General features: G+C 43.3%; 1 protein-coding gene across 1 annotated transcript in view; it reads right to left on the reverse strand.

Annotated features, from left to right (window-relative positions):
* LOC146821409 (uncharacterized) overlaps nucleotides 1-17221 on the reverse strand; it is a 687497-nt gene that overhangs the window by 391486 nt on the left and 278790 nt on the right. The window contains exon 2 of the mRNA XM_085609845.1: nucleotides 725-978. Coding sequence (XP_085465971.1) covers nucleotides 725-978 — 254 coding nt within the window. The remainder of the gene's footprint in view (nucleotides 1-724; nucleotides 979-17221) is intronic.

The raw sequence follows: 17221 nt of genomic DNA on the forward strand, positions 1-17221 counted from the left end.
TGCATTATAAAAGCATCACATTCTGAAGGCTTTTGGGTTCACTCTCCCCTGATACTTAGGAGGCACCACTAAGTCGGTTTGACCTCTAATTTATGACTTGGGGCCTGATTTGGATATTAGCGGACTGGTTACATTATATCCTATAAAATTTATATTTCGGCGGATGGAATATCCACAACCGTGGTGACGGAGTAACCCATCTGCCAAGATCTAGACCAGGCCATTATTTAAATTGCGCTGAACTATATTTTGTTTTTTATTTTATTTTTGCATTTTGTTCTTAGCTTAATGCAATTATTTGATTTAAATGACGAACTGTCTGATTCTAACCATTTATTTCCCTTCTGTAATTAGTTAAACCTTTAATAATCCTTCAAGGTTTCATTTTAATATTTATATTGTAAGACTAATGTCCTTTACTATTTTCAATGCAATTTGCATTGAAATGTGTTGGTCAGGTCCAGTTGAGGACCATCAAAATCTTTAGGGGATTACACAGTTCCCAGTCTGCCAGAAGTGCTTTAAAATTTACATTATTAGAAAAATGATGCAATCATATGAACAAGAATTTGATTAGTGTCATTCATGTACCAATAGCACAATAAGCAAATAATTCCAGTGATTAATTAAAGTGATTGGCTAATAACTGTGACGTGTGTTCTGTTCTTAAAAGTACTGTGTGGTCATCTTTGTTGTTTGACAAATAGATAACAATATACTGTACCAGGTTCTGCGCTGTGCTGGGTGGTGTTTGTGGATCAACAGCTTCCGCCATCTTATGGCGCAGATTCTGATCCTCTAGATCTGACGTGGTGTGAGTAACAAAGGATCCTTGGTCTGTGGTGTAGAAATGATTATCGTCATGGAGGACATCTGTGGGTGTAGTTGATGGGATTTCCTGAACTGCTGCTACGGAGCCCCCAGCTGCGCCTGCAGGTTCCTGTTCCAGGCGGTTGAACGTATGTGTAGGGTTCATCACTGAAACAGAATTTACAACAAAGTTGAGATTAACTGAGGCTAAAAGACAAATTAAAAAGAGATATTAACACACAGAGAAAAGTAAACATTGCAATAAAGAACATGCTTCCCCACTTCACATATTGTGTAACTATAAGCAAAAAATATGTGAGGATTGCAAAAGGGGTAGGCATAAGTAGTAATCTGATGAAAAGCAAAAATAATTGTGTGACTGCCAAATAATAACTCCTGCATACATTAAATAGTGCGGATACTTGAGTTCTATAGAATTTATACCGTATATCTATACACATGGAATGATATACTTAACAGACACTAGACTAAAATGCTAGGGGGATATTTAAAAGGAGTTAACGCCACCAGAATGTCACTTTTTCCGATGTTCTAGTGGCGTTAACTCCTTCGCCTTATTTACAAGGTGGCGTTAAGCCACTTAACGCGGCTTGACGCCACCTTGTAAATAACACCCCTATTCACGCAGCACTTAGCGTGAAAGGGGCGTGCAAGGGGTGTTGCAGTGGGCGTTCCGCTGAAACACCCATTGCTTTTTTGATGCTGCTCCATATTTACAAGCCAGTACAAAAGGGGGTGGTGATGGACGGAGCATCAGAACCAGTCAACAGATCTGGGTTTGATCCATCACCGTTCTTTAGCCCACTCTGCCACCCCAGTTCAGACATGGCCATATGCAAATCAGTCAGACCCTGTGCCTCATGGGAACAGTCCAGCCCGAACTGCCAAGCCATGCCTTCCCTGGACCGGATACAAGCTGCCTAGGACCGGTTTCTGGCATTTCAGCCGTCTTCAGCCAGGCTTGCTTGAATCCAGTGGCAAAGTGAGCAAGGGACTCACGTCTGAGCATACCCTGCCAACTTATGGCGAACAAAGCAGTACAAAAGGGGGTGGTGATTGACGGAGCTCCATATTTACAAGGTATGGGGCAGTGCCAAAAATACCACCAGGGCATACCTGGTCTTAAGCAGGCGATACAAGGAGAAATGTTTTATTTCTCCTCAAATTTTGATCTTTCCACTGCAGCACACGTAGATAGAGCAAAGCGTCTGTAAAGATTTTTTATGTGCAGGAAGGTGTCCCTTCCTGCAAATAAGCAATTGCTCCTGCAGCACAGGGACCCTAGGAAAATGGAGCTATATGGAGCTAAGGTGCCTGCACTGGCACTAGGCAGCTTTATTAGCGCCAGCACTAGGGGTAACGCAGGGGTGCGCCACATTCTTGTAAATATGGCGCATCCCTGAGTTTGAAACTGTTGAAGCACAGAGTTACCAATTTTGAGGTAACACCGCGGTCTGCAAGTTTCTTGTTAATATGCCCCTAGGTTTAAATTACTGAGTCACGTTTGATTAAAATGATATACCCTGTACAGTCAAAGATAAATTAGTCAAGGTAGTTGAGCGCTGATCGATTGATGCATTGGGCTTGTATTGCTATCTAATCTGGAATGTGTGTGTCTTTTGTCAGGAGTTGAGCCCCTCAGCACACAGGCCTTGAATCTGCTTTCTTAAGCCACTGTTGGGACAAAGGACTTTACCTAGGGAAAATCCATTACACATTAAGTCCCACACTTATTACTCAGCACGGGGGTCCTGAAAGGAGGTGTCTGAATTCTCTTGAGATAGCCACTCGGTGTTTCACACCTGCCATCACCGCCTCTTCACAGTAGGCAGGGAAGTGCTGAAATGTTAAAGAGGCTTTCCAACTCCAGGCTGATTGCTACCACATATACTAGATATGTAATTAATGATCTCTGCTTTCACTGTGTTTTTTTCTCTTCAGAAATATTGAGGAATTAGCTGCATTTGGTGGCCATCCCTTACTATATTTTTACTGAACTGAACTCTGTAATGCAGTTACCAGTGCTTTCTGTAGTAACACACTGTATTTTTCACTAATAACGGCAGCGGTAAGGTTGTCACAGCCACTATCATTCTTACATGAAGCTGGAGATCCAGTGTTAAATTGAAAGGCTTGGGTCAGACTTTTTTAGTCTTTTTTAATAGCAATATGGAATGTTTATCCTCTCAGGAACCAACATTTCCTACTTCACAACTGTGGTACTGAAGACAGGAAATTATATGAAACTATTCTAAATGCAGTGAAAAGAGGCAGTGAGGGTGGAGAGGCTCAACTTGATCTACACCAACTTACCATAAAGGCACAATTCAGAGACAAAAACAATGTTTTCTTAAAGAAGACACAGTTGTTTTTAATTGGGTCGAAGATATAAATTAAAAAGTGGATAATTATATAACAGCCCTAGGGGAATTGTCTATTACATGTGGGTTTGGGAGGCTTCGTGACTCTTTGTTTTGAGGTTTTGAGACTCACTCGCACATTGCACCAACAACCCAAGCATACAAGAGAAGTTGTTAGTTTACAATCCTAATCTAAAAAATGCCATTGATATTGCCTATACAATAGAACATACAGAGGACTGAGTCAAATGAAATGGAAACCTCTGTTAAACAAGTGTTTATGGCAAAAGGACCAGAAGATTAGTGTATGGTAAACCTTAATAGTAACTCTACACTGAAGCAGCCCTAGGAGGCAATTCAGACCAAGTGCTTCTCATGCATCAATGGTAGCCACCTTACTAACAATCCCACTTGTCTTGCTAGAGTAGCAATGCATAGAAAGTGTGGCAAAATAGAACATTTTGCTAGAGTTTGAAGAGCTGAACAACAAGAGTGTTAATACTGTAGAAACTTTACTAGACAATTCCAAGAGCTCTGGCTTTAAAATTGAGGCAGACAATTTTAATGTTAAACTGCCTTCAGGTAAGATTTTATTAGATGTGCAGAGTATAAATGTATATGCAGATTCTTTCTTACCATCATGACAGCAAACTGTTCTTTGAGAAGTATGGGAAAGATAACTATTTTCTAGAAGTCGTAGACATTAATCCCGGTGGCTATAATTCAGACAATACCCCACTTTTAGGTATGGGCAGAATGGAAATATCCTTCAAGGGCAGATCTGTATTAGGAAAGGTATACCTAGCAAAAAGGAGCTCAAACCTACTAGAGTGGAGATAATAGAAGGAACTGGGAGTTATTTAGAATGCCAATGTAGCGGATCCTGTTGAGGTTTGCTGGGAGTTATCCAGAATTTCTTTCTGATAAATTGGAACTCTTATAGGAATTCCAGTACAAACTTAGGCTTAAGTGGGTACTGTACACATGGAACACAAGGTGCAACCAATCCCGTATTTAATTAAAGAACCCCTAAAAAAGAATTAGATGAATTATGGTTGTGATTAAATCAATCAACAGGTAAACGCCCATTTAGCACAATTGCATCCAAGGCAGAAGGTAAAGATGCAAGGGTATGTGTAGCTCATACACATCTCAATGCTCACATTTGTGTGGACCACCACACATTTCCAAGGATCAGTGAAATGTTGAGTGCAACTGGGTAAGCTAGTTACTTATCTGTGTTGGGTCTATTCTCAGCATTGTCCCAGGTTGTACTGCACCCTGACTACAAGCCCTCACATCTTTTGTTAAGCCCTTTGGGGCATATCTGTTCTGTTGTATGCCACTCGGGGTGACTTCTGTTGCCTTCCCATGCATAATGCAGATGATTGTCATGTGCTTCCAAGATGCCATACTCTTTAGTCTGTTTTTACTCATGGCCCAGGTACTCCTCGAATAAACTGTTTTTGGAGAATCCAGGAGCCATTTTTAAACCTCACATACACGATCCCACTTCTACTCACTCCACATAGGCACCCTCACATAACATCATTTAGCTTCACGACGGCAAACCGAGAAGACCTTCGGCAAAGAGCTCCCCTGCTGGGCCCGCTGGGCATTGCAGCGCCGGCCCAACGAGGAGCTGCCCTATGATGAAGCATGACACCCCTCAGGTGTGTGAGGGCCCTTGCTCCATATTGGAGCTATCCCTGGATGAGCACTCACTACCTTGTCCTGTCTAGCACCTTTTGCTAACCACCATTAACGACGTGGCCTGTCACTTTTTTCATCCTACCCTAAGGACAGTGTTACAGAGACTCAAGGAAGCAGGTCTTACCATTAAGAGGGAGAAATGTGAGATACGGGTGAGGTCAATTTCATATCTTGGTCACATGATATCTCAGGAAGGAAAAAAGCCAAAGTATGATTTATGTGAAGCCATAAAGAAAACACTGTCTCTTCAAAACAAGGATGAGCATGATTCCTTTTGTCAAAATTTTCTCTGACGTAGTGGAACCCATGCAAGTATTGTTTAAAAAAAGGATCACATTTGAGTAGGCTTCAACTTGTAGTGAGGCATTTAAGCCCATCCAAAGATATATTGTGAATGCACCAATATCAGGCAACTCTGAAACACAGTGATGCACTGTTTTAACCACAGATGCCAGTGCTCAGGGTCTTGGAGATACCATCACCCAGGTGGTGGACGGCAAGGAGAAGGTGGTTGCTTTTGTGGGATATTCCGTTTACATTGAGGATTAACACAGGCTCTTAATATTTGCATTCTCCTCTAAGGGTGTAGAATGCAGCACTCCCAGAATTTCTCACTGGTTGCCGGAGCTAGGAGGCTTAAGTTTCAATATGGAGTACCTACCGGTGTCACATAATAAAGCTGCAGATTGCTTGTCATAAGGTACCTGTTGAAAAACATCTTGATTAAGTAGTGCTTTCAACTGATGCAGAAGGGTCCGATACGAATGAGTGTTACAGAAGCATTCAAGATGTTGTGTCAAAAGCAAGTTCAGGGGATAATCTTTGAAGGGTGGCCGAACAAATATACATAGTTATATACATAGTTACCGGAAGGTATTAGAGGTTTCTGGGACATAAGGAATGAGGTCAGTTTGGTGGAGGGTAAGGTGTAAAGAGGTAATAAGATTGTGCCACCAAGAACTTTACACGGTAATATCATTGAGTTGGCCAATAAAGGAGGTGTAGGAAGAAGTTTGTCTAAAAGTAACGTTTGTGGCAACTATTGGAGGCATTTAATGGATCGATGCATTGAAAAGAGAGTGAAAAATTGCACCTGCTGGGCTGCCAGTGACAAAACTAAAGTAGAGGCTGTATTACATAAGGTGCCCCAGGGGTGCAACGGGTGTTTGAGCCTGCTTTGCACACCCCAGGGGCACTTTGGTATTACAGAAGGGGTCGCAGACACTCTGTGGACCCTTCTGTAATACTGAAAAAGCTGGCTCACATACAGTGCCAGCGCTTTCTCAAGAGGGCCTTCCCTCATTTGCATGGGGGAGTGGCTCCATGCAAATGAGTGAATTCCTGTGTCTCATACTACAGACAGGGGCGCAGAGGCAAAGAAACTCTCAGGAGGCACACTGACAGTGCCCTCCCTGATTGCAGCCCTCTGGCGGGAGGAAAGTGGGTCCAATGGACACCAGACATCCCCTTGCAGGCGGGTGAATTCACTGACTGCACCCGCCTGCAAGGGGATATCTAATCCCCTTTAAAAGTGCAGGCGGGTTACTGCCTGTACTGTAAAACACGGAGTGGCTGCTTTAAAGCCGCTATCTATTTCACTTGAATGCACTGTGCCCAGACCAGTGCGAGTTCGCTACTGTCCTGTGGCAGCGCATTCAAATTAATAGGACGCACTTTTCTTGATTGCGCCCGGCGCTCCGGCTTTAAGCTGCGCCGGACGTAAACAGGGAAAGTGCAGCCTTTACATAATAGGGCGCCTAATGTGCTCCCTTGTCTCCCACAAAGGTACTAGACAAGCCACAGGTCAAGTCAGTTTTGGACATCATGGGCCCAATATATCAATCCAGAGTCAAGGGCAAATACATCATGTGTTAGTGGATTACCACTCCCAGTGGGTTAAAATGAAATCCGATCATTATACATGCTAGTACATACTACTCGTATAGCACTTTTGGGAGAGGTCTGCTAAAACACTAGTGATCTTTGAAGGGCACCAAGAGTGGGTTCCCCTAAGTTTTTGAACGATGCCAAGCTTACCGAATGTTTTATGTGGCTCCATGACATGAGTCACATGCATTTTATTGCAAGGGATGACATTCCTTCCCTCTGCCTAAATCTTTTACAATTATTTTTATGTTGGTCTCTCTTCTGTTAGTGTGTGACTAAAAAGGATCCCCACCTTCTCTGTGACCATGACGCTGGTATTCCCTATAGTATAGGGTAAGGGACTTAGACATTAATAACCCTATATATAGTCCACGATAGTACTTACTGTTTTAGATTTACACAGGCTAATTGCCATAGCACTATAGATCACATAGGATTTTTTCCTTTAAATTTCAAATATTAATCACTTTAGTTTTCAAACAGAGAGCACCTGCACCACCACGACCTTAGATTTCCTGAGCCAGATTATAACCTAAAAACTGTTTCTATTTATAGTGTCAAGATACCCTAGTAATCAGCGTATCCTGTTGTGTTTTCTTTGTACCCTTTTTTCTAGGTTTCAAAGAAAATTACTTATTTACAGGTAGGAAAATATGGTAGGAACCAAGTAGGAATCCACGGTGAATCAACCGCAACAATTCCAATTGGAATTTGTTTTAGGTTGTTCCCATAAGCGTGTTTAGGCTATCAGTAGTGGGCAATTTCTTGGGTGTGAGTCATTATACTCCAGTACCCAACCCTTTTCATTTTTAATCGTACCTAGCGTTCCACTAATAAAGATAGTTTTCCCCAGAGACACTGAGGTATTTTTAGAATATTCATCTGGATCCCCTGTTACATGGTATTGTCCAGTAAGATTTATGCAAGAACTCCCTCCTAATTAGTCAGTCTTCGAGGAGGTTGAGTCTGCCTAGGGTGGCATTGTCCTACCAGGGTGGGGAGAGGACTCCTATGGTGAAGCATGACACTAATAAGTGTGTGAGGTTTCCTCTTTCACTACGGATGACTTCTCTGACAACAGGAATCTAAGATTCTAGTCCTGCAAATAAATTTGCATTTGCATCAGAGCCTATAATTTTGGGACTCAGAGCACACGGTTTTGTGTATCATTGCCATCGTACATTTATGTTGTGTTAGATTTTCTATTTTTTTTTTACAGATTTTTATGTAGCGCGAACTTCACCCGACTCGGGTATCAGAGCACTTTACATAGAACCAGTTGAATTACATGAGGACACATTCATTTTTCTTAGGCACGGGGAGATTAAGTGATTTGCCTAGAATCACAGGATGTTCAGCGTCACTGCCGAGACTCGAACCCAGTACCCCAGATTCGAGGTTGACCGCCCTAGCCGTTAGGCCAACTCCTCTTCCATAGATGCTATTTTAAGGGACGTACGGTGTCATAACCTCCTCTTCTCTGTACTGTGTTTCCTTAAAATGAATGTTGTGCATCATATCACGACTAGTGTCCTCACTAACTTTCTTATTAATGTTTTCAACACTGTGCAGGGACCAGAAATTCTAGTTACTGATAACAGGGTTCAATTTAGTTCAGAGTACATGAATAGTCTTCTCCATGAAGGACCTGTATACATCAGAACAACTACATTATACAAATAGTGAATTTCCTTGTGGAAAGCCTTAATTGTAAGAGAAACAAATGTATTCAAGTGGTAGACATATCAATAATTCTGATTGAAAGATCATTCAAGATTTATCCTTGTGTTCTAGGGTGAAGCCTAACAGTGTCATAGACTTTGCTCCTTTTATGTCCCTTAAAGATAGGCAACAGGGCCCCAAATTAACTCCAAGCTGGTTTTCTAAGAATTTCGGGGCATATTTACAAGGCCTATTTACAAAAGGGTGCTAACATGCATAATGGCATGTTAGCACCCTTATTACCAACGCCTCCCTTTGCATCTCCAATGAGATGCAAAGTGGGAGTTACTTGGCGTACACCGGATGGACTACCTTGCAAATATCACTGATGTTTACATCGCGATATTTACAAGGCAGCCCACATGATTTTAGCAGACGATAGATTTTGGCTAAAACTGCAGTTTTCGCCAAAATCTAACGTTTACTAAACTCCTGACTTAGCCATCCCTAACATAGGGGGTGGATTATGCTGATACGACCCTGTGGGTCGTATCAGCAAGGTTATCTCCGTTTTGCAGGGAACATCGCTGGAAAACCAGCGATGTTCCCTGCAAAAGGGCGATAACCTCGCTATCTATGGAATTTTTATCGACCCTGGAGAAACGCGTTGTTAATAACGCGCTACCAGGGCGATAAATTCCAGAGATTGCCTGCGATAATATTATTATCGCTGAGTACAGCCAGCGATAATTATCGCTGGCCGTATATCATATATGCTCCCGTGGTGATGTATGTTGGAACTGAGTGTGGAGTCGTTATAAATAAAATTATGATTCATCAACAAAAGTACAAAGACCGGTATCACAAAATACATTGACAGAAAGCACAAAAATAGGTCTTTGGGTGACTATGACTCAAAAATCTGAGATGTAAGAAAAAGTCAGCCATCTGATTTTGGAGGTGATGCATAAATGTGGTAAAGTTACAAAACATACAAAGCTGGAAGATGGAAAATTTGCCTAAAACTCCTGCACCGGTTCAAAACAATGAAGGGATGCCTGAAAAGTCACACAATTTAAAGTTTACCGACATCAAATACACATCCAGCAGAGATAAATTTACTCCAAGATACTGATTCTTTACTTCCTCCTTAAGGAGATATGTTGTAATTACCTGTACACTCTAAGATTTTCACTGCATCCCTGTTCTCTTCTCCTGTCCTTTTCCCTTTTCCACCCACAACAAGCTCATGGTAGAGTCTTAGAAGGATCTGTCTGGTTTCAACACTCTATCTATGTGAAGAGAATTTATCAGAGAGGTGCTGTCAGGTGGTTCTGTGGGTGGATGTTAGTCATGGTCCTGGTGTTGATCTTTAACAAACCTTATATTTTAACGTTACAATTGCCTCCTTATGTATTTAGAACAGTTGGATTGCCATCAAATTCAGCAGCACAGATTGGGTGAAAAAATATAATTGGCTTTCAGCACTCATTTGGTAAGATGGATCTCAGGAACAGGGCAAGGGGTACAGTACTGGCTGTGGAATAGATTTTTTGGGGAGCTTAGTTGTCATTTTTTTTTTTAAATGCTGTGTGTCTAACTGTCAGGCCGTGGGCGACCCCTCTATTCGACGGGGAACGCTTCGAAATTTCATACTTTGTTGTTCAGACTTGGTCCCTTGTGGGTAAGGGGGCTGAGGGATCAGCGGCAATGGAGAAAATGGGCAGGACAGACAGGTCTCCCCATCCAGGGGGAAACCAGACTGCTGCTGGTGTATCCTCTCCCCTTCCATGTCAGCTGGCACATAAAAGTCACAGTGTGTGGGGGACCAGGAGAGACTCTGCCTTCCACAGAAGAGGTGGGTCCAGTCTCCAGATGAGGGAGTATCCCTCCAGAAGGAAAATGGACTGCTGCTGTCATGTTCTCCCCCCACCCCTCCCCGCCAGGCTGGCACATTGAGCCTATGGGCAGGGAGGCAGAGGATGTGGCCTACCTTAATGGGTAGATGCAGGGGCAATCTCTATATGGGGTAGTGTCATCTGGGGGAAAACATGCTGCAGTGGGTGTTTCCTTCCATTCTCCCCTGTCAGGCATGCAAACTTAGCTTGAGCAGTTCCAGGCACTTTGATACATGCAGATTAAACCCACTAGGAGAGGGGTTGAGCAACCTTCTTGAAGGCCAACAGAAGGAACCAGGTGCCCCTTAGGCACTGCACCTCACACTTCAGGGCCCTGGTTGCAATGCCCACGATGCACTATTGATAGCTAGGCCTTTGACCACTGATGTGAAGGTTCAAATAGGACCCTGCTTGGTTATCTTATTATGCTCATGAACAAGCCACTACTATGGATGTTTTATCCGTGGTCAGCCACGGCTGGCCATGGTTAGACTATGTTTTTGCCAAATGTTTTGAAAAGACTTAACATACTGTTCGATCAGCAACATGTGTAATGTTAACACAGAAAGTAAGCAGAAAGGTCGACTTCTCTCTGAATTGGAGCTGTCATTAATCACTGTGGGGGACCAAGTCACTTAAAGGTCAGAGAGCATCCTGGCACTGGATTCTGGAGCAGTGGTCTTTCATCAGGCCCCTATTTGCTCACCACAACAGGCCAAGCAACAAACAGCTACCTCCAAAGTGGGTAACCAAGACCCATGATTAGTGGGGAGAAGACTCTGTGCACGGGGCTTGTGGTAGACACTCATTTGGTTCTATCGCTTTTTGACAATTTACAGGGGTCATCCTTTCAAAGATGGCATGACGGTGACAGCTTTCCCCGTGAGACATGCTCAGGACCACGCAATGTCTTCCATGCTAGGTCTTACTCTATACACAGGGGCACCCTTAAAAGCCGCCCCTTGTCCCCACTGATGATCTTTCTGGCACTAGAACCGTTAGCGGCACAGCTGAGAGCTAGTGGCAGGGCTTCCCGCTAGGCGCCCAAACACACATTGTCTCTCTTTCGGCAAATTACATGATTCTTTATTTGCGGAACATCTCTGCGGACCTGACCAATCTATTGTCTATCCGATCCGCCTTCGGTGAAGTGTCGGGCCTCAAGATTAGCTATGCAAAATGCCTAGTTTTCTCTCTGGTGGAGCATCTCCCTGCACAGCTGGTCTTTAATCTGCATGGTGCACCGTTCATGTGCCTCACGTGCCTTCAAATATTTAGGTATCCAGATGTATCACTTGGCTGTGAACCTCCTAGAGGGAAATCTTGGCAGGACGCTGAGATCTCTATGCTCCCAGGTCTCTTTTTGGTCTACCCTCCCTTTTCTGCGGAGGGTTGAGTGGCTCTTTCCAAAATTGTAATGGTAACCTGATTGTTGAATCATTTCACCAACATACCACTGCAATCCAGAGGAGCACTCTACAACGTCTACAGTACCTGCTAGTGGACCTGATCTAAGACCCTTATCGGAAAAGGGGCGTACTGCACACGCTTCAGTTGCTCCACCCTGGGGGGCATGGGTGCCCCGAACTTCACACAATAATATGTGGCCGACCAACTGCAATGGGTGGTTGGCGGGCCATCATAGGTGGAAACCTGGATCTCGCGGGTTGGAGTGAATGAGGGTCTTTTGCTCCCATTGCTCCTTCCAGGTTGCCCGATAAGAGGCTTCTACACCCTACTCCTTTGCACGGCCTGTGAGTGCCTGTGGAGGGTTTTCCATGAGCCAATGCTGCTCGGCCTTATACCCCTCTGATACAGCTCAATGGGTTCCCCTGACAGGTTAACGCTTGGATATTTCAGAGGAAGACGGTGTCACAACGCTTGGTGACATGTGTGGAGAGGGAACGCGTCTGTCCTTTCAGGAGCTCCTTGGACTTTACTGTTTACCTGAAGGGGAATTCCTGAAGTACGGGGCTGTCTGGGGGATGCTACAGAGAACAGGGTCGTTTGTGGCCTGGAAACTTCACAAAACCCATTGTTCCACACACTGTTCTCACTGGGATATATGATTGGCACTTAGTAACATGGCTATACTGCATCTTTGCACGCGATCCCTCAAAGGCGCTATCTCTGCTGCAGTTTGGCTGGGAGACTTCTCTCGGGAACCTTTTCACGACTCAGACTGGCTTAGATGGATAGAATACCCCAGCACAATCCCTCTTAACCCCCAATTTAAGTACATACAATTCTGTCTGCTGCATAGTGCCTACTCTTCTCCTAAAGACTCCACAGCATATATCCCACGATCGTAGATGAGTGTCCTCGGTGTAGAGCAGACTCAACGGATGTAGTACACATGTTCTGGAACGGCAGCCCTGGCGTCCTTACCGGGACACGAAACTCTCTGACATAACGAGAACCACAGGCAAGGATAGGGTGACCAACCATCCATAAATTTCACGGACCGTCCGTAAATTGGAAGTCACGTCTGTTGTCCATGACGATCCCTCTTATTGACACCTTTTGTCTGTAATTTGGGGGGTTACAGGGAACTACACTGCCAGGTGCGGCTCCTCCATTAGGGCGGAAGAGTGTCGCCCCACTGCTTTCTCGCAGTGCGAGAAGCAAAAACATAAAATGGTATTTTAAGTACCGTTCTATGTTTCTGCTTCTCACACTGCGAGAAAGCAGAATGGTATGCCTGGTTGGGGAGGGCGGGTAGGGGAGGAGTGGCTTGCCCAATGCTGTGGGCCCTGACTGTTTGGTCGGACCCTGTTACTTACCTCCCATTACTCCCATTGCCAGAAAGGAGAAGTATCATGCGTGAGGACTGCATCCAGGAAGATGGACGAGGAGGTAATGCTGCGGAAATAAGCTGCTCCTCCCTTGGTCTCACACTGGCACACAGAGGCGCTCAAATGGGCGCAGGCGGAAGGCACCGCACTCTGCCGTGTGAAAATCCCCCCTTGGGGACCACTGGGACCTGTCCTAATCCTTTGTGATTTCGTGGCTCAGCCTACTGAAGGATCCCAACCTCCCTACTACGCTTTCATCAAAGGCTGGATGACAGATCACCTGTGAGTCCCCTCTTCCCTCACAATAATTTTGGTACCTCCATCTTCCCCTGCTGCAGAGGTGCTTGTCTGATTCCTGTCCAGTCCCGTAATGTCCTCCTTGCTTGGAAGATTTGGCTCTTACCCTTGCTGTCATACCTGTGTACGACTTTTGGTGAGATCCCTAAGGGAGTTGGGTGGGAAGGGTTTTATTTTCTCTAATTGTTAGTTCTTATTCATTAAAACCACGCTGCTACATGAACACTTGACCACCATGCATAAGAATATGTTTTTTTTTAATGTTACCCTGTTCCAATTGTACACTGTCAATAAAAAATGGTTTAAAAAAAGTCTCTCATAATAGGTATTCCATTTAATAATCCCATGCAACCTGATTGTCAATAAATTGAGTAACAGTAACATTTATTCAGTGATTGGAACAGACATCTGGGGCATATTTACAAGTTAAGTGGCGAAGCGTGCCGTTAAGCCAAGAAGGCTAACGACACGCTCCATCACCTCAGAAACGTAGGACTGCACCATGTTGACAAGAATATGGTGCAACCCTGCATTTCCCCCAGCGCTGGTGCTAAATTTAGCTGCCTAGCACAAACGCAGGCACCCATGCACCATAGATCAAGGGTGTCTGCGTTGCGGGGGAAGATTGTTATTGTGCAGGAAGGGGTCCCTTCCTGCACATAAACAATCTTTAAATGCCGTTTTGCAACTTCCATGTGTGCTGCTCAATGCAGCACACATAAAAGTTACAAAACATCATTTTTGTTAAATGATTGTTTATGTGCAGGAAGGGACACCTTACACATAAATAATCATTGGTGTTTTGCGTTGTGCAGCACACATGGAAACAGCAAAAACGAGGAGAAAATAAACATTTCTCCTCATTTTGCCAGAGTAATACCGGGTTTTCACTGGTCTTAATTTTGGTGCTGCCCCATATTTACGCTGCCCTTGTAAATATAGGGCAGCGTCAAAATCAGTGGGTGTTGTGGTGGAACGCCCACAGCAAAACCCATTGCTCGCCGGTTTCACACAGCGTGAAAGGCTGCCTTATTTTCAAGGCAGCGTTAAGTCACGTTAAGTGGCTTAATGCTGCCTTGTGAATAATGCGAAGCCCCTATCACCACCACAATGTCCTGAAAAGTGACACTGTGGTGGCTATAGGGGCTTGTAAATATGCCCCCAAGTTCGGTAGCAAGACTATATAACAAGTTATTTGTGTTGTTAGTCTAAATATTAGAGAAAACCCTGAACTGGAAGGAAGCAAGGCATCCCAGGTGAAAAGTGGTTTATCTGGTAACTATTGCTCTTGTGGCACCAACAAAACCCCTCTGTACTTGTGGTATGAGAGAAGACGGAGAGAGAGAAAGACAGAGAAAGAGAGAGAAAAAAAAAGAGAGGCCAAGCAATGAATGGGAATGCAGATTGAGCCCATTGTTTAGGTCGAGCAGTCGAGACCTCTTGCATATACTTTAGTATATACTTATATGTGTATGTACTTTGTGGGCTCTGGAGATTAGCCCTAGGACTTGTCTGCTTCCGCTTAGGGACTTTTTTTTCTGTTCAACTGCCCCTATTTAACTGTCTTGTTAGAAAACGGCCTGTAGAGGTCAGTAAAATACCAGAATTGCTTTCTGCTGAGGGACTTTCTTTTTCTGGCAACTGCCTCTATTCAACATTCTTGATAGAAAACGAACAGCAGAGGTCAGTAAAATACCAGAATCACTTTAGCATACTCTCAATTCCAGTCCATAGAAATTGTCTTCAAAGAGCACCCGAAGACAATAATAATTTTTTCAAATCTTGTATTTTCAGTGATATGACCACCGAAGGCTCTGATTTTATATTAAAAACAGAGGTTTGTACTTTACCATTTCCAGCTGAAAGGCATTATTTCCCTCCTTGTGTTCCCATGCCTGGCGTGTCAAGCAGTTTGGTGCTCACATTTGCTCCATGTTAAAGAACAGTAGATGTTTCAGCACCCAGGCTAATGCGCTGCATAGCTAAATACATAAAATGTCCCAAAGGCAAGACCGATTGCTTTGCAAATGCTGGTTATTCTAAAAGATGATGCTGGTCTCATCTCAAACACGGACAATTTTCCACATAGGGGTCCACAAATAAAGGGGCAAAGCTTAAAAGTGGTCCTAGGATGAAGACGCTAAGGAAGGACAGGGTGTCGGGCCGGAGTGCCCTCTGACAACATGATAAGAACTAGAAGCAATGCGAAGGTTTGAATGAGCATAGGACCCAACCACCTCTCTAGGCCCACTATGTGTGAATTGTGTAGCTCCTTTTTAAAAAAAAAAATATATATTAAGTATTTTTAAACCCTTTTTAAATAAGGCAATATATATACTGATAGTAACACAAGGTTATGATACATTTAAAACAAAATTAAAAATAATTCATATGCCAAGCATATAGAACAAGAAAAAATTGACAAGCTTTTAAATGGACAGTTTCCCAGACAATAAATTAATGTTCATACAAACTTAACAGTTCCTTTAATATGCCAACCCAACCAAGTAGGATCAATTCGTAAAGCCTTGCATAATTAATCTATTTTATTAGAACCATTCAGATATTGGATACCAAATGTTCGCTCCCATTACTCTTTTCCTTCTCCCTTTAGTTTTATAAATTGATGATTCAAGATTGTACATGGCTAAATTCTTGAGCGCCAGTTAATAAAAGTAGGTGGATCAAGACTGATCCACTCATTAGTGATACAGGCACGTACCACCGCCATACTAATAAATAAAAAGGAAGTTATAGCTCTGGATCTTATATTAGCCTCCCTATCAGACCCAATTCCAATAAGTACTAATTCGCCCGTTATTGTCACAGGGGATCCAATTATTGAACCCAAGAATGTCTCAATTTCCTTGAAAAATCCCCCTAATTTTGGGCATAAAAAAGACATATGGGTTGAGTCTGCTGCTAATAAACCACACCTATTACATTTGTCTCCAACTGTTGCCCCCCATCTAGCAATCTTCCTTGGTGTATAATATAAATCATAAAGGGCCATATAATGTTGACTACGGATTCTTCCCGTCATTAAAACTTGGTTAGCAAGCTCAAGAGATTTTTTTATATTAATATCCTCAACACCCAATTTATTTTCCAAAAATCCAGATCATCCGGAAGTGTTTCCACTAATTGTTGATAGAATTTTTTCAATTATAGGAATCTTGACAAACTGCTCTCCATTTCCTGACCCCCGCTGACCCAGAAAGCTGTGGATTTGAAGATATTTAAAGAATTCATATTTACCTAATCCATATTTCTCCTGTAGGTCTGAGAATGCTAGTAATCGGCCCTTATCACACATATCCCCTAAGCATCGTATTCCTTTTGAGCCCCATCTGATTGACACTTGATCACGAAAAATTATAGGTAGCAGCCCAGAAGCCGAACACGGAGTGTAGGCATTCAAATTTAAGACCCGTATCTTACGTTTGATTTGTTTCCAAACTGCATAGGCTGCCTTAAGTGTCTTAAATTTTGTTTTTTTTAAATATCTGGGCTCGATTACCTTAACTAAACACCCATTAATCTCATCCCCCAGCCCGAATTCGTAAATTGATGGTCTATGACATTGCAGAAGCTCGGCTTTAGCCCCAACTACCAAAGGTCCAATGCATTACATCATGACCGCCCAATAATACATCATAAAATGTGGGATACCCCAGCCCCCACGGTGTCTGGTTAACACCATTTTCTTGAATTCCCTTCTATGTCTTCGGTACCCCCCAAAAAATCTAGAACACATCCTCTCTAATTTATTAAAACA

This window comes from Triturus cristatus, chromosome 6, assembly GCF_964204655.1.
Source record: "Triturus cristatus chromosome 6, aTriCri1.1, whole genome shotgun sequence".
Taxonomy (NCBI): Eukaryota; Metazoa; Chordata; class Amphibia; order Caudata; family Salamandridae; genus Triturus; species Triturus cristatus.